Here is a 17,782-nt window from a genome sequence, read left to right on the forward strand (position 1 = left end):
TTTGGTGCAGAGAGAGAGACAGAGACAGAGATCACAAGTAGAGAGACAGGCAGAGAGAGAGGGGGAAGCAGGCTCCCCACTGAGCAGAGAGCCCGATGTGGGACTCGATCCCAGGACCCCAAGATCATGACCTGAGCTGAAGGCAGAGGCTCAACCCACTGAGCCACTCAGGCGCCCCAGAACACCCTCTTATTTAGCTTCTCCACTGCAGGGAGTGACAAAACATGCTCTAAAATGCATCAGAAAAACAAGGGGCACTGATGGATAGAGAGAGGGATAGATGGAAGATATGCAGAAAAGCAAATAAAACAAAATGCTAACAGAAATCCAGCAACTGGGTAACTGTCCACTGTACAATTCTTTTAGTTATCTTTATGTTTGAAAATTTTCATTAAAAAATGTCGGGATAAAATCCCGAATGATTGTTGTGATTAAGCAGGTGTGGGACCACTGTTGTAGGGGAAGCCTCCCTCATAGGACTTTTGGAGGGGCAGTGGCCTGGGAAGCCCCCTCTGCACTTCTTTCTGGAGCCGCTGGCCTCTGACTTGGTCAGTTTCTCAGCAATCCCAGAATGCACCGCACTTTTCCCGGGGTCTTGAAGGAAGTCCATCTGCCCCTGGGCGCTCCTGCTCTGGGGGTGGAGTGGGACAAAGTGGGTCCTCTGAGGCTGGTCTCGGTGGGGCATGAGAGCAATATGGTCAAGCTGGCTGGCAGTGTGGGTTGGGCAGAACTGGGAGAGATGAGGCTAAAAGTTCTCCTGGAAGAATTTGAAGCTGAACTGCTCACAGTGGCCCTTGAGCACCTTGGCCAGGGCTGGGGAGCCACAGAAGAAGACCTGCACCTTGCCCTTCTTCGCAGCATCCACCTTCTGGAACACCTGAGCCCACACGGGGTAGGAGAGAGCAGAGGGAGGGCAGTGAGCCTGTGGAACCGCTCAGGGACACACCCAGCTGGGGCTGACAACATAATGGGTCAGCAGCGATGTCCCTCTGTCCCCGTGAGGAACTCCAAGGCACAGCTGCGTGGCTTCAGAGCGCAGGGTCCAACATGCATTCTTTTGGGGGGCCACTTACTCTACCCCTAACCTGACCCAGACCCCAGGAAGGGGCTGGACCAGAGGACCCAGGCCCTCCATTCCCGGAGCACATCCGCAGGGAGACTGTGCTGTTGGGGGAACAGCGACAGGGCCCCGTGGGCACACTGAACCCTGACTGCCCGGACATCCCGCTAGTCCTCCCCCGGTCACATGCCTCCACTGAAATGTCTCTTTCCTAAACTCTGGCCATTCCCCCAGTGAAGACCCTTTCCCACCCCAAATTCTGCTTACGGAGGCCATTGCCAAAAGCCCTCCTTGGTGCCCAAGCACCAGTGATGTCCTCTTCCCTCACTCTCTGGCGTGATCATTGCCCATGGATTGAAAAGCAGTAACTTCTGATACCTCACACTAACGGCCCTCGGACTGGCAAGTACTCAGGGGGAAGAGAATCTAAAAACCAATCTAAGAAACAAAATAAAGACTGCAAACTTTTGTTCCTTTGTGCCTCAGTATTTCCATTTGTACTGAGAAGGATAGGACTTGGTGCTTTCCCAAGACCCCATCTACTCAGGACTTCTGACCCAGATTCCCAGGGAGTCAGGGTTGCGGGAGGCCTAAGAGGTCAAACTGACTAACTTCTTTGCGGAACAGATGGGGAAACTGAGCCCAATGATGGAACAAAGAGATCCAGTCATGCAGCCAGTGATCTTGGTTGGATCCTGGCCCCTGGCCTCATGCTCGGTCCCCAGCTGCTCATCCCCAGGCTCCCAGCGACTGCCTTAGGCTCTCTGCCCCAATGGTCCCTGCAGGCAGTGGGGCTGTCGCTGGCCTTTACCTTGTTCCAGTCGGGCCGCCCAGGCTGGGTGCGTGTCTGGAGGCCTGTGATGGAGTCCTTCTTCTCCTTCTTGGCCAGGAGGTCGAGGGCCATCTGCAGGCCAATGGCCTTCATGTCATTCTTGCCCAGTGCAGAGGTCATATACATGTGCAGCTCCAGGAAGGGGTCTGGGTGGTGGGAAGCAAAGGTGGCACTGAGGGGCTCGCGCCCGTAATGGGGACCAGGCATGATGTCAGCCCCTGGCCCCGGGGCTTGGAGCGAGACCATGAGGGCTCCGGGCTCACACCTTTGGTCCACCAGCGCTTTAGAAGGAAAGCTGGCCCACTGCTGGAGCGGGGCCTGCTCTGAGCCAGGAGCACAGTGTGACTGTATCCACAGTCCGGCCTGCACCCCACAGCCACCTCAGGACTCGAAGGGGAAACGCATTCCAGGGGAGCATGGCAGTCCTTGGGCTCCGAAGCTCATGCCCTGTCACACCTCGTGGTGTCTGTTCCATTTGGTTGGGGACACAGGCCAGGCACGGCCGAAAAGCTGAGACCAAAGGGTCAAGGGTTGAATGAGGGGGTCAGGTGGCAAAGGGTACTGAGCTACAGAGAATGGCTGCGGCAGACGAGGGGCTTTCTGGGACTGTGGGGATTGGGACAGGTCTCGGAAGAGGGGCACAATTCAAAGCTAGGGTGGGATGCGGGAAAGGAGGGCATCCTGAGGAGGGGGGGCAGGTGAGCCAAGAGTGAGAGGCTGGAAGAGATGTGGTGTTTGTGGGGAGTGACATGACTGCCCACCTAGAATACAGGATCCTTGAACGGGAGCAAAAGGAGATGGGAGAGAGGAGACCGGACGCACACTGAGGCTGGAAGGGAAAGGGCCTTGAATGCCCAGCTGGCAAATGGGGGGCAGGTAGTGGGTATCAGAGTGGGGTGTGGCAGGATGAGAACAGCATCCCAGAAGGGGAGCCAGAGGGCGGGAGGGACACAGGCCTGGACACAGTGGGACGCCTGTAGTGGGACGGGTTTGCTAAGATCTTGATCCCTTTGGCTCACAGGGCAATTTGAGCTCCCTGATAGGCACCTCTGTGCTCAAGCAGTTTCCTCCATTTTCCCTGATCTGGCAGACTAATGTATCATTTTCCACGTGGGCCACGACAGGGAAGAGGCTGGCGATACCATCCTCCACTTGAGCATTGGTCCAAGCCAGAGATGACGGGGCCTGATCTGGGACATTGGGGCTGTGAGCGGATGATCACTCCATCCTTCTCCTCTCCCAAGACTAAAGGATCCCTGCCATCCCGGCTGGCCCTCTATTGTTTCATATGTTGCCATTAGCTCCCTTTTCCTTTGGCTTGAGGTCTCAGTCACTGTTAAAATGCAAATGACCCTAGGAGGGAGAATATATTTTGTTTCACATACCACTTAACTTGAGAGAGCCCTGACCCTTCTTCCCCTTCCTCAGAATCCTTAACCCCAGAGAGGGGGCCAGGGAGAACGACACTGTGGTAAGAGGGAGAAGAAGGAGCTCTGGAGAATGACCCAACATGGTTTCCACCCCTGCCAGAACTGTTGTGTTTGAGATAGTCATTCCATCTCTGGGACACTCTCTTAAAGGAATCATCCAAAAGAAGGAAATAAACTATGTACACAAATATATTAATTGCAGCTTTATATATGATAGTGGAGAATCAGAACAAATTTACATTGTCCAGTAGCAGGAGCATGGTGGACCACTGACATATCATTCATTGTAGAGCCATTAAATACCACTACTACTTAATTAAATACTACTACTACTACTACTACTACTATATTAAATACTGCTGATACTACTACTACTTCAATACTACTACTACTAAATACTGCTACTACTACCATTGCTACTACAGCTACCACTACTTTGATTTTAATTACTACTACTGCTACTGCTACTATTACTACTGCTGCTACTAATGCTAATGCTATTGCTACTATAGCTACTATGATGACTATGACTACTGCTACTCTGACTATTGCTACTACACCTACTACCACCATTACTACTAGTGCTACTACAACTACTGTTATAACTGCTGCTGCTACTATTGTTACTACAGCTATTGCTACTATGATTATTACTACTACTGCTGCTAATGCTACTATTGCTACTATTTCTACTATAGCTACTCTACTATGACTATTACCACTATAGCTACTACTACTATAGCTACTACAGCTATTACTATTGCCACTACTGCTACTACTATTGGTACTACTGCTACTACTACCATTACTACTTATATTACTACTGCTACTACTATTGCTAGTACTGCCACTACTACTATTACTACTACTACCATTGCTACTACAGCTGCTGCTACTACGATTGCTACTACTGCTACTATTACAATTACTTCTGCTGCTGCTTACTTTACTGAGCAGTTATTAAGCTCCAGTTCCATGTGCCACACAGATGATCTCGTTGACTCCTCATGACAACCCTGTGAGGTGGGTACTAGCTCCATCCATATTTTTAGCACGAGGAAATCAAAGCAAAGCAGTTAAATAATGTCCCCAAGTTTTGAGAGTTACTATGGGATAGAATAAAGATTCAAACTCAAACAGAATATTTGAAGCTTAAGCTGTAGAAATTAAAAGCAATAAGCCACAGATTCTTGAACTCAAACCTTGGTAAATAATTAGAGTTGAAATCAGAAGTCACGGGTTTCTGTTGTAGTTAATGAAAAACCCTGGAAGAAATTTGAGGTAATAAAGTTGTTGACTCAAGTGGCTTTGGGACTACAAAGCACCAGGTTTGCTGTTATCCTTTGTTTACACAGATTACGAAGAAGCAAATAGCAAATATTTATATACCAGTAACCAGGAAATTTAAATGAAATCTAAACTTCCCCCCTAGCTTGTCCTAGTAAAATTGAGTTTCTAATAAGTTAATATACATAAAAGCATTGAGAATGAATTTGAGGCTCTATAAATATTTGCTATAATTGTTATTTACAAGAAAAGGCGAAGAGCTTCATTGAAACATTCTAGAATTTACCAATTCTGTGTCAAACATGTTGACTTGCGCTTTAGGGCTTTGAATGTCTGTTACTCTAAACTACATCTGTTTGAATGTTTCTTATTAAAAAAAACATGTTTGATTACTTGAACTTATAAACTATTTATCATGGAATTTTAATTCACTCGTGGCAGCCTTAGGATAATTAAATAGCCAAACAAGATTCGGTTCCACTGAACTCAACCAGCATAATACCCCACCCCCTGCCAATTCTCTAAAGTTAGAAACATACCTAAAAATATCCCTCCTCATATTAATTATTCTGTAAGTAAAACACAACAATGATTCTAACAGATTCACTTTAAAACACAGTACAAAACCTCAGTGTTCCATGAAAATGTCCTGTGAAGACTATGACAAACCCAGAGAAACACGCCATCATACAGACTAAGCCTTGGCTTAGCCCAAAGCGTAGGCAGCAACACTCGGGGGCAGGGAGGGGGAAGATTGTGGGGCTGGAGAAGGACAATCACAAGACTCATTTTTGGTGAAAGTATAAAAGAAGAGACCAAACAGGAAAGTAACTCGTACATGCTGAGCTGTTTAACCTGTACCTTAGACCATTCTCTACACTTATGGATGGCCATCTCATCAGGAAAAATACCGAGCATTCAGCCCCAATCACTACCTATGCCTCTTCACCTGTTCGTCTTTACTGGCAGATTATGTACATTAAAAACTGATGCTGGAGGGGCACCTGGGTGGCTCAGTCAGTTGAGCATCCGACTCTTGGTTTCAGCTCAGGTTGTGATCTCAGGGTCTTGAGATGAGCCCTGCGTCAGGCTCCATGCTGAGCAGGGAGTCTGAGGGAGTACTTCTATCTTTGTCATTAGTTGTTAGGGAAATGCAAATTAAGAGCACACTGAGATACTGTTACATACCCACTAGAATGGCTAAAATGAAAGACACTGCTGAGATCAAGTGTTGGCAAGGTTGAAAACCTACTGTGGAACTCTCGTCCACTGCTGATGGAAACACAGAAATTGGAAAACTGGTTTGACACATACCACACTACCCAGCAAATACGTCCACACAAAGACTTGTGTGCACATACGCAGAGCAGCTTTATTCTGAATGGCCAAAAAGTGGAAATAACTCTAACATCTATTCACAAGTGAATGGCAAAGCAGATTGTGGTATATCCACAAAACAGCAAAGGAATTAACTATTTTCTAATACCTGCAGCAACATGGGTAAGTCTCAAATTATTATGTTAAGTGAGAGAAGTTAGAAAACTGTGACTGTCATATGATTCCACTTACTGGAGATTCTAGAAAAGGCAAAACTATAGTGATGGAAAGCAGATCAGATGTTGCAGGGAGCTGCAAAAGGGGACAGGGCGTTGATGCAAAGGAGGATGAGCAAACTTTGGGGGCATGGTGATAGAAATGCTCCATGTTTTGATTGTGGTGGTGGTTACACAGTTGTACATATGTGTCGTAATGTCATTGTATTTACTGTAAACTTGTATTGGTGAATGTTATCCTATGTAAATTATCCCTTAAAAAAAGCTTAAAAAAAAAAAAAGAAAGTGTGAATAAGAGTGATCTGATGTACATTCCTGGGGAGGGGCACCTGGGTGGCTCAGTCAGGTCAGCAGCTGCCTTTGGCTCAGGTCATGGTCCCAGGGGCCTGAGATCGAGTTCTGCGTTGGCCTTCTTGCTCAGCAAGGAGTCTGCTTCTCCCTCTCCCTCTGCACCCTGCTCTCTCTCTCTTTCTCAAATGAATAATAATAACAATAATAAGATGTACGTTCCTGGGCCCTGCTCTCAGAGATCCTGATTTGGAAGTCTGGGATGAGGCTCAGGAATCTAAATTTTCATCAAGTGGGGGGCAACTGGGTGGCTCAGTCGCTAAACGTCTGCCTTCGGCTCAGGACATGAACCCAGGGTCCTGCGATCAAGCCCTGCGTCGGGCTCCCTGCTCAGCCAGAAGCCTGCTTCTTTCTCTCCCTCTCCCACTCCCCCTGCTTATATTCCCTCCCTCGCTGTCTCTCTCTGTCAAATAAATAAATAGAAAATCTTAAAAAGATAAATTTTCAAGTGCTCATTGTGAATTAAAAGAAATACCACAAAAGAGGGAAATTAGAAAAAAAGGATACATATTTTTGTAAATGTAAATAAGAAAAAAACATCAGGAGATCCTTTAAAATGCCTGGAATAGTTCGCATAGCTGGATGGGATTATGAATAACTTTTCTCCTCTTTTTTTGGTTTTGTAAATGTTACATTTTAGGGGTGGAAGAAAAACCATTCCTCTCTCCCCCAGATTTTTGATAGAAATAGGATAATTTAAACACTGTCTTAAACCACCCCCCAACCCCGAGCCCAAACCCCCACCCTGCTGCCATCCTCCTCGGGCCCTGTCCCTCTCCTACCCTCTTGGGTCATCTGGGCCTGGTCCATCTCCAGCTTGGTCAGCAAGCTCACAAACCACTCAAAAGACCGCTGGTCTCGGTTGATCCAGATGAAGTCCACCTGGGGAGAGAGGCCCTTCTGTTTAGGGTTGGCCCTTCCTCGTTCAGGGCGTGCTCACATCTGAGATCCCCAGCACCTAGATGACCACCCTTGTGAGGTCAGGGCACACGCTATCATCCCCACTTAATGGAGGGGAAAACGGAGGTTTGCAGGGGTAGGAACCTTGCCCAGGTCACAGAGCAGCATGGAATCAGGACCCAGGTCCCTTACTGGGAGGTCAGGATTTTCTATAATAACCTCTTGTTAATAGCAAGCAGTGTGCTGAAATATTAAGCTTAGGAAGAAGGCAGAAGGACATTATTTATTTTCCCCCTACAAGCTCTTTTAAGTGGCCTATAGGAAATAATGCATTTTCAAAAGGCAAACATTTTCATTTTTTAAACCACCACCAGGTGATGGCTAGCACATGTCAAGGTTATAACTGGATCCCAGCTGCCTGACTTTTAGGTTCCAAGGTCTTTAGTGGAACTCCACCTTCAGGTCCCAGAATGCCTCTCAGAGGTGATGGGTGGAGGCCTGGATACATGGGAGGCACGAGGAGAACACGGGGTGTTGAGGGAAGCACAGGGACCAGCCATTCCAAGCAGGAGGGAGAGTCATCTGTCCCTCCCCTGCATTTGCACAGGAGAGCTCGCTCAGGTCAGGGAGATTTCCAGGGGAGAGGGTCCAGAGGCCTGCCTGGAGGAGGCAGTGCTTACCTTGCGGAGCTTCAGGTCCTCATCCTGGATGCTATCCATCCAGGAGTGCTGGCAGCTGGGGCAAATGTGCTTCCTCTTCTGGTGCCTGAGGAGAGGCAATGAGTGATTTTGAATTTGGGGTGGATATGAGACTTCTCAGACCAAAAAACAGTACAGAGGTTGGGGGGAAAGGGTGAGGTGGCAGGGCCTGCCCTATGAGGAAGGGGAGGATTGAGAGCCAAAAGAGAGAGGGAGGAGGGACCAGGGAGGAAAGAGAAAACAGGGTGAAAGGAGAGAAGGGAGGAGCAAGGGAGAGGGAAGAAGTGGGGTGCTTCTTGGGACTCTGTCCCAGGAGACAGGCAGGGGTGGCAGCCTGTCCACCCACCGGTACATGATGCTCTGTAGGATAGAGGCAAAAGGGGTGATGCCGATGCCTGCCCCGATGAGTACCGCATGCTCAGAGGCAAAGATCCTGCGGGTGGGGGTTCCGTAGGGGCCGCTGATGTAGCACTGTGAACGGGAGGGCGTTGCAGGAAAGAGGGCTGGGTGCCTGGAGAGCTGGAATCCAAGGCTTCAGCACCCCCCGTTACATGCAGGCAGTCACCTGGGCCTAAGTGGCCCCCACTGTTGTGCTCAGAGCACAAGTCTGGGAGAGCCCTGGGATGTGAGAAGGCAGAGCTGGTGAGAATGGAACCAAGCGCCTGCGAAGGGATGGGTTTGGTCCCCTTCTCTGGATGCTGGGGACTTGGAGAACTGGGGTACCTAGGGCTTCTTTTCCTCTGGTTGCAGCACAGGGCACGTCCACCCGCCAGACCCTCTTACCTTGATGTTACAAAACAGGTGGTTCTCAGAGGACATCTCAGAGACCTGCAGGGAGCAGAGAGCTGTGGGTGGATCAGGCAATTCTCAGAGGCAACCCAGCCCTTGTTGGTCTGAACAACTTTACAAAAAGGGAACTGTTGTTTTCTTCCCCAGGCATTCCAGGGAGCCCTTCTAAGGGAGAATGTCAGTGATGTGCTGGTAAACTGACTCTTCCAAAAAAGAAAATATCACCAAACCACTGATTGGTAGTGTCTGGAGATTTCTGGTATAAATGCTGCCATCGTGGCTTCTGATGTAATAACTGCATCTCATGACTGGCTCTTAAAGCTCCTGAAAATCTAACAATGGGCTCTTGTGGTCCAATACAAGGCAGCCTCGGGAGTGCCTGGAGAACACTCACTCACCCCCAGTCTCCAGCCACTCTTCTAACTTGCGTGTCTCTGATACACCACTGGCTTTGAACATTCTCTCCCCTTGACCTAGAACACCCTCTCCTCTTCCCCAGCAGGCAAATTCCTGTGCAGCCTTCAGAGTCCAGTTCACTTGAAGCAGCTGCTGCCCCTTGAAGCTCTATCCAGATGCACCAGCCAAAAAAGCCTGGGCTGGCCTGGCTCACAGCTCCACCCTGCCCTTGGAACCCTGTTCTGGGCCTGGTGATGGGAGCCACTGAGGGCAGGGAGCAGGCCTCCTCTGTCTGCTCTGCCTGACTGCTCCAGGCCCCAGCACACAGCAGACTAGATCTGGGAGGTCAGGGGATTTCCTTTCAAAAGGTGAAGGAAGCAGACCCCAGCCCCCAAACAGGCCTCAGGGGCCTGGGTAGCTCTTTGTCTGGTGCTGGAAGGCAGAGTTAGGAGTGACCTTCATAATCATCCAGAGAAAATCCTCATTTCACTGAGGAGGAACGCAGTCTCAGAGCGTGGGGATGACCTGCTGCAGTTCCCAAAGAGCTCAGGGTAGAGTTGGGTCTCCCGCTGATTGTCCAGGGCTCATCCCATGATGGCACATTGCTTCTTTGTGTGGGGTCCCCTGCATGCTGCATCCCCCATGGTGTCAGCTTGAACTACTGGTGTCAGAGGTGCTCTGGACAAATGCTACTGTCCTTCAAGACTCCCGATTGCAAGGAGAAAGCCTACATCATGGTTAGCGATCTTTGACATGCAACACTCACCAGTCCCACCTCTTTTTTTTTTTTTTTTTTTTTTTTAATTTTACAAAGTGAGAAAGAGAAAGAGTATGAAAGAGAGTCCAAGAGAGAAAGAGGAGGAGTGGAGCTCAGCTTCAGGCTTGGAGCACGAGCAGGCGGGAACATCGGGCAAGAATGGAGTCACATGGGTTTTTATTGATTTTACTTCTAGAGTTATCTTCCAATGATGGTACATGCTACTAGTTTGCCATTAAAGCAGCCATCTCAAGCAGCCTTTTAGATACAATGAAGTTGAAAGTGTTGTTGGGGAGTAAAGAGAGATGCTAGGTTGGAAAGATTCTCAGTGGGGAGTGACTGGCAAAAGTTCTGAAGGGGGTGCGCCAGTGCCTGGTTATGGGAACACCGTGTCCTGCACATTTCCTGTGTGTGGCTTGCCCTTAAGGATCTCTCTCCCGAGTTCCAAGGACTCACCACCCCTGGGAGGAAAACACCCCAGCTTCCCGCCTCCAGCCCCAGCTTCCCGCCTCCAGCCCCAGCTTCCGCAGCCTTACTGGGCCCAGATGGGCTGGGGCTCCCCGCTGGGCTGGAGCCCCTTCCTCGGTCCCTGTGCCTACCAGGCCTTTGTCTCCCTGCTGTGGAGTTCCCTTGGGCATGTAGGAGGTCAGCTCCACAGTGACGTCCCTGCTGAAGGCCACTGCTCCCTGTGCCGAGGTTCCCGAATGCATGGGCTGGCTGGGCAAGCTCTGTTTGGTTTCAAAGTGGAAACTGCTTTGTTATTTAAATCATGAAATCAATACATGCTAGTTTGTAGAGATTCCCATGTTATAGTACGTGCAAGAATAAAGTGAAAAAGTACCCTGAATAAAGCGGAATAGCGCCTCTAAACATTTTTCTAGGTCCTTCCAGACTTTTACTTACTTAAACACACACACACACACACACACACACACACACATACACACACGGTTGCATGCACACACTCTTGCATAAATGAAACATACCGCTTTCTAACCTGCCTTTTCCACTTAGTATATTTGACTAGTTTTCCATGCTAATGCATATGCAGTTACATAATCTTTTTTAAGGGACTTACTATTCCCTGAAAAGGATGACCAGTGATTTATTTAGCTACACCCCTATTGTTGGGCATTTCAAGTATTTCCATTTTCTCATTTTTGTTAACAACCACCACATATAAAATAGCACCTTTCCCGTCTCTATCCCTCTCCCCCGATTTATTTTTCTTCATAGCATTTATTTTCACTTGACACATTATGCATGTATTTTGTTTGTTTATTGTCTGTCTCTCCTGCCAGAAGGTAAGTAGGGACCGTTCAGTTTTGCTTACTGACAGATCCTCAGCACCTAGAACAGTCCTTAGAAAACCATAGGTGCTGTGCTCAATAAATATTTGCTCAATGAATGAATGAAAACGGTGATTAATGCACTTCCTGTGCAACTCTCCAATTAACTAGTCCTAAAAATGGAAATGCGGGGCCAGTGGGTCCACATATTTAAGAGGCTGACACGTGTGGCCAGACCACGTGTCAGAAAGATCGTGCCAATTTATTCTTCAGTGGTGGTGCCTGAGGTCCCAAAGAAACACAGCCTTTAATGAATCTATTCACTGTTTCCTGAGGTGCAGGAGTCACCTGGTTTGGAAAGCCAGCTTCCTCTGTCCAGAGAACGTCCTGCTTGTTTCTACCTATCCCTTCATTTCCCAAAGCTTTGCATCTTTCGGGAGGGATGCCTGCCTCTGGTCTGGACTGGCAGGATTCTGCCTCATTTTCTTGCCTGGACTTTAAGTTCCACAAGGGCATGGCAGGGCTGAGCCAGGCCTGGGACTTCTTTTCCTTTGACCCTGGGCAGGGTTTTCCCATATTAACACGTCTCCCAGCTGAGTGGTATTGTCTACTAGGTTTGTGTCCAGATACCTTCAGCCTCCTTTGTCTTTTTTTTACTGTGATCTCGCTGTATTCCTCCAAAACCTCCCAGAGCCTGCATTCATTCCAGACACTGGCAACTTGCCGGCTTTGTGAGTTTCATCAGGGCTCAGAAGATAACAATGGCTCCACTGCTGCTGCTGACGGGGACGATGGGGGGTCCATGGGGACCCTGCTGTCCTGTCAGCTCAGTACTTTACCTGCATCCATTCCATCCACGGTCCTTTAAAAGAATCGTGTGAGCAAGGGAGGCCAAGGATGGGGGCCTCCTCCAGTTCGTTGATGAATACGCTAAAGCTTGGTGAGGCCAAAGTGTGTGCAAGGCCGTATAGTTAGAACGTGCTGGAGCAGAGACATGGAGGCAGGTTTCTCTGATCTCAATTTCCTCTCCCTTTCCATTGCCCCCCGGCTTCTGAAGGAGGCCTGGGGAGGACCTGGGGTCCTGGGGGAGGACATCAGGCTCTTGGATCACATAGTTAGTTCACAGCTGGTTCACCCTGTGTGGCTGTTCAGCGGGTATATACAGCAGCTGCCCAGGGATGGATGCTCCCCAGCCAAGAAGATAGCAACATGGTCCCTGTGGGGTTTGTCTCCACGGTGGACCCTTCCTCCCCCAAAGCCACTTACCTGGGGCTCCCTCTGGCTCCTTCTCCTCCTCAGACTCCTTGACAGCTGTCTAGAGCCACAGTCCATGGGGCACAACATCTTGAACGATTCATATAGCCTGTTTGTCCACTGGCCTTCGGACCGGACATGTAGCCAGATGGTGTCTGAGCAAGGGGGGAGGGAGGGGGGCTCAGCACTGGCTCCTCCAGCAGGGAGCAGACGTGTCCCACCCCAGGGACTGGAGCTGGGCATTAAGTGCTCAAGTCCCAGACGGAATGTCCTTCCTTGAGTCCCAACCAGAGTCACAGCCCCGGGACTTGGAAATCTGATCTCTCCAGCATGAGATCCATGGAGTCAACGTAAGCCTACAAAGCAAGGGTTCAGTCTCCTCTGCCAAGACAGGGAAGCTCCCTGGAGGTGCGGGCCCTGCCTCCTCTATCAGGCCAGGGTCTCCCCATGGCAAGGACCACTCCCTCCCACATTCAACCAGGGGCCCATCAATGGCTCTGCACACTGGAGGTGTTCAGGCTGTGGTGGGACCAATGGCTTTCATTGTGCCCAGTGCCTGGGATGGAACAGGGGCTTATTCAGGTGCTCTGCGGAGTGGATGACTGATAGAAGGCAGCATGGGGCAGCTTCTCCTCCGCTGAAGGGCACAAGAGAGAATCCACAACATTAGAGCAAGGTGACTTGGGGCCCAGGAGATGGCAGATTCCAAGCTGAAACCCTGAAGAAAGCCCTTGGAGAAGGGGTTTGATCAATGACGCCTCCGTATAGTGCACACAGTCCTTATAATCACACTAGTATCAGTATACTAGAATACCACGCAGCCACAGAGGAAAGCTCTTATTTTAAAAGAACGGATATGCAAAGACCTTCAAAGACATTCTGTGCATGGAGAAAAAGTGGACTGCAAAACAGTGTGAACAGTGCGATCCATGTAGACAAAATTCTCTCTGCACCAATAGAGCCACATAGAAATAGTAATACAGGGTCGCCTGGGTGGCTCAGTCGGTTAAGCCTCTGCCTTCAGCTCAGGTCATGATACCGGGTTCCTGGAATCGAGCCCCGCATCAGGCACCCTGCTCAGCAGAGAACCTGCTTCTCCCTTTCCCTTTGCCTGCCGCTCTCCAAGAGCTGCTTGTGCTCTCTCTCTCAAATAAATAAAATCTTAAAAAAAAAAAAAAAAGAAAGAAAGAAACATTAAGACAGATCACCAAAAGACTGACAATGGCTTTCTTTGGATGGAATTATTTGAGGAATTTAAATTTTCTTCTGTACATATTTCTATATTGTCTGACTTTTCTGAGAGCAGGCATCTTCTTGAGAAACAGAACAGGAAAGAAAACTTGGAAGAAAACAACCTTCCCTCTCCTGCCAGCACCCCCACCTCTGCCTCGTGGTACATGTGAGCCACCACTCAGGGCAGGTGGTGGGCAGTCTCACATGGGGAACCCTTAACCTGGGGCTGCACCCTGAACGGTGGGCACTAGGTTTCCCTGGGAGGCTTCCTGAGTAGAACTAAAGCTTTTAATATGGATGGGCCAGAGAAAACAGGCAACCAGCACCCTTTACCCTTCATGGAGTTGAGCAAGGGTCTCGCTGTCGTAGGTCATGCAAGGTGTTCCCTGCCAGAGGTGCCACTTAAGGCAGAAAGGCCGATCTCTGGCCTAGGAAGAGGGCAGAGGTCCAGGAGCTGGCTCTGATGACAGCCCAGGACTGGAAGCAGGCACACACATGGCTGGGAACCAGAAGTCCACTGAGCGGAGGAAGGGTGAGCTGAGCAGTTCTGTGGGTGCTGGGGAGCCAGAGAGAAATGGTTGTGGTCCAGGGATGGGGAAGAAGGATTCGAGGGATTCTGCTGCCCTGAGGCTCCACAGGGACGGGGGGAAATGACTGGCCCTCATGTGATCTTCATGGCAGCTCGTCCAGCCCTGGCCTGCCCAGTCAGTAAGTGTTTGGGCATCTGCTTCCTGGTTTTGAAGGGAGCTTTTGGAAGGCGAGACTGGGGGTCTCTGGTCTTGTTCACTCCCATTTTCCTGGTTCCCAGCCTGCACCTGATGCCCTGCAGAACCCCATACCTTTCTGCTCTGGAGCGCTGCTGATGGTGAAAGGATGCCACTCGTAGCGTGCGATGCTGGGGACGTTCAGGTACAAGTAGTCGCCTGGCCTGTAGTGGAAGAGAGGGGGCCTCTCAATGAGGAGATGGGTGACCTGGGGAGAGAAGAAGGTCAGGGTCATCCGTGCAGGCAAAACTGCCAGGGGCTCCCCCTGGGCAAGAGGTCAAAGGCCAGGCCATCCTCCTCCACCACTACCCAGGCAGACCCGGACTCGAGACCCTCCCGTGCCTGAGTGGGGCTCACCCTGCACCCCTCTGCCAGGCTGGGGGCGGGCTGTGATCAGAGAGTGGGAAAGCTGAGATGTGTCTGAAGTGAGGCTCATAGCTTGATCCCACTTCTTAGGGGGTAAACACAGCTTTTAATGGCCCCTTCTCTGTAAACCCCTGACAGCTCTAGCCCTTTGCTAGGAACTTCTGTAGCATTTGGCTGGGATTCCAGCCACTCATGGGCATCTCCCCTGGGAGAATGACACCCTCTTGGACCACAGCTTTGGCTCACTGAGCATTCACTGGGTGCCAGATCTGTGTGAAGCACGGAAAGTATGATCTCTGGTCCTCATGGCCATTCTCAGACATGGATGCCATTCTTTCTCCACTTTATAGATGGGAAGCTAAGGCTCAGCATGGCTAATGAGCTTGCACAAGCCCACCAGTGAGCAAACTATGGGATGCAAATCTCATCACACTGTCTGAGGCCAGAGCCTTGATATAAAAACCCTCACTCTCCACGGCCACCTCACACTCAAGTGCCTGGAAGTGAGCCCACCTGGAACTGCCTTCCCTTTCCCCACAAATGGCCCTGTCACTCAGACACCTGAGAGAGGTCCTGGGCTCCTTCCTCTCTCCCACCCCGAATGCACCCGGTGACCTCTTGAGCTTTTCTGTGATAGGCCGCCCCACCCCCACCCCACAGCCCCCATTTAAGGTGAAGGCCCTCATGAGCTCTCATCTGCATACGTGCAATAACCTCCCAAAAGTCCTCACCAAGCTATCTTATCTCCCACAGAGCGACTGCAGAAATCTGGCTGGAATAAAGACCCAACCTAATATGACTCCTTGCCCCCTCCCTACCAGCCTGCTCAGGGGTTCCCCATTGCCTGCAAGATGTGGAGCCTCCTGGCCCACCAGGCCCCACCCACCCCTTCTTCCTGGCATTCTGGCTCCAGCTGTGCCAAATTACATTACTCACAAATTACATTACTCACAACCCGGTGCCTTTGCTGGTGCTGTTCCTTCTCTGGGAGTACCCTTCCATGTCTGTGCAGCAAACTCTTGCTCGTCTCTCAGAACCCTGATGTGGCAACTCCTTCCTCCTTCTGGAGGCTTCTCAGACAGCTCAAGGATAGTTTCCCACATCCTGACCTTCTACTCTCACCAGCACAGCCCTGCCCTGTAACCTAGGGGTCAAGCAGGACAGTACCCGAGCCATCGTTGTGTCTCTGCTACCTCACACAGGGCCTGGCAACTTGCAGGTTCTTAATATGCTTTGTGAGCTGGTCTGAAGCAGTGTCCTGACTACCTGTCATTCCTCTGCCTCAGGTGTCACTCCTGAAGGCCAGACTGGATCCCAGACTTTGCTCGTCTCCTCTGCTGGGCAGGGGCTGTAGCTATGCTGGTCCCTATCTCCTTGCGAGTCTAACAGGGTATCCAGCTGCTGCGCCCTCCACCTGCAACTCCCCTTCGCACCTTGGAGGGAAGGAGATTGACTTCCACGATGCAAAGGGCTCCCATATGGGATATTGCTAGCCCAATGATCTTCTCCAGGAAGAACAGGATGCCAGGGACCAGCAGCCACTTCCAGAAGTTGGGCCCGTGCAAAATGAGCAGAATCCACATGGGGAGGTAAGACAGATGGGTCCAGTAGAACACCTGTGAGGGTGAGGAGGGAGGGAGTGGTAAGCTTCCAGAGCTCAAGACCTGGCTAGGGTGGAACAGCGCCAGAGCTCAGAGACAACCTCAAAGCCAGGGCAGACCCAGAGCCTCGGTCATATACACCCTCTCCTGGAGACAGAGCTGGGTAGGAGGCTGGGGATGGGAAGCTTTGGGGTTTCTTTATTCTGGGGGCTTGGCCCAGGGATCTTAATATAAGGGCTCCTAACACTCGCAGCAAACATCTGAAACATCTGCCTAGGGATAGCCTGGCCAGAGTGGAGTGCCCTCAAAGCGCTTATCAGCATCAATGTCCCTATGACATTGACCCATTTTCAGGGGGAAGAAAAGAAAGTAATTTCCTGGGTGTGGAGAAGAAAGAACGGAGCCCTGAGTTTGAACGCCTGCTATTGTGGGCTGCGAGATTATTTGTCTTAGTGTCAGACTCCTCATTGGCCAAATGAGGATGTGGAGGCCCACATCAAAGGATTGCTGCTGGGGCTCTGTATGTGTCTATCTGATGTGACCAGATTAGTCCAGGGGGCTCCAAACCAAATCTGTGACCTCCTGCATCTTGAGGACACTACACAGAGGGGAATGAAAATGGAACTAACGTGTTGGGGTGAATAGTAGGGGCTTCCCATATGTCATCTCATTTAATTCCTAAAATAACTTCATAGGTAGAGAACTATAGGTCCACTTTATAGATGAGGAAGCGGAGCAAGTCTGTGCTCCTTCCTCTCCTTGAGCCTGGTCTAATCCAGTTTGGGCAGGCTGGCAAAAAGGCTGAATCTTTCAGAGCCAAATATCTTCCACTTGGCAGACATACACTACAGCCCAGTGACAGACCCCAGAGCACATGCACATAATATGCAGACCAGCCTGGGCACTGCCTGGGCTCTGGAGTAAATGCGAGGGGACATGGCATGGAATGAAGAGGGGAGCCCAGCTGGGGAGAGCCAAGGGGAAGGGCTGGACACCTCAAAGTGGCCACTCCTCCGGATGCAGGAGCTGGAGCAGGCAAACATGAGGACCAGCAGCAGCAACAGAGCCACACCGGTCGGGGAGGCTGAGCCATAGACCCAGCCAATGCCAGGCCTGGTGGTGAGCAGCAGCTCCCAGAACCGGAAGGGGCTGTCCTCGGACTGAGCCTGAAGCGCTGGAGATGAGCACAAGACAACCTCTTTCCTCTCCACCTTTCTTTTTGGGA

At 50.3% G+C, this 17,782-nt stretch overlaps 1 protein-coding gene across 2 annotated transcripts in view; it reads right to left on the reverse strand.

Annotated features, from left to right (window-relative positions):
• Nucleotides 1-339: 339 nt before the first annotated feature.
• The window catches only part of NOX5 (NADPH oxidase 5), a 29,463-nt gene continuing 12,020 nt past the window's right edge, over nucleotides 340-17,782 (reverse strand). Inside the window, exons 7-17 of one of the 2 annotated variants that reach the window (XM_032864594.1) lie at nucleotides 17,553-17,731; nucleotides 16,390-16,572; nucleotides 14,666-14,798; nucleotides 12,606-12,748; nucleotides 10,587-10,778; nucleotides 8,892-8,936; nucleotides 8,455-8,579; nucleotides 8,091-8,175; nucleotides 7,293-7,392; nucleotides 1,872-2,038; nucleotides 340-877 (exon numbers count right to left, since the gene is read on the reverse strand). In XM_032864594.1, the coding sequence (XP_032720485.1) occupies nucleotides 746-877; nucleotides 1,872-2,038; nucleotides 7,293-7,392; nucleotides 8,091-8,175; nucleotides 8,455-8,579; nucleotides 8,892-8,936; nucleotides 10,587-10,778; nucleotides 12,606-12,748; nucleotides 14,666-14,798; nucleotides 16,390-16,572; nucleotides 17,553-17,731 (1,484 nt within the window). In that variant the 3' untranslated portion in view covers nucleotides 340-745. The remainder of the gene's footprint in view (nucleotides 878-1,871; nucleotides 2,039-7,292; nucleotides 7,393-8,090; nucleotides 8,176-8,454; nucleotides 8,580-8,891; nucleotides 8,937-10,586; nucleotides 10,779-12,605; nucleotides 12,749-14,665; nucleotides 14,799-16,389; nucleotides 16,573-17,552; nucleotides 17,732-17,782) is intronic. The other variant, XM_032864595.1, reaches the window with a different exon arrangement.

The sequence above is a fragment of the Lontra canadensis genome, unplaced genomic scaffold, assembly GCF_010015895.1.
Source record: "Lontra canadensis isolate GAN:19392208 unplaced genomic scaffold, GSC_riverotter_1.0 scaffold28, whole genome shotgun sequence".
NCBI classification, from domain to species: Eukaryota; Metazoa; Chordata; class Mammalia; order Carnivora; family Mustelidae; genus Lontra; species Lontra canadensis.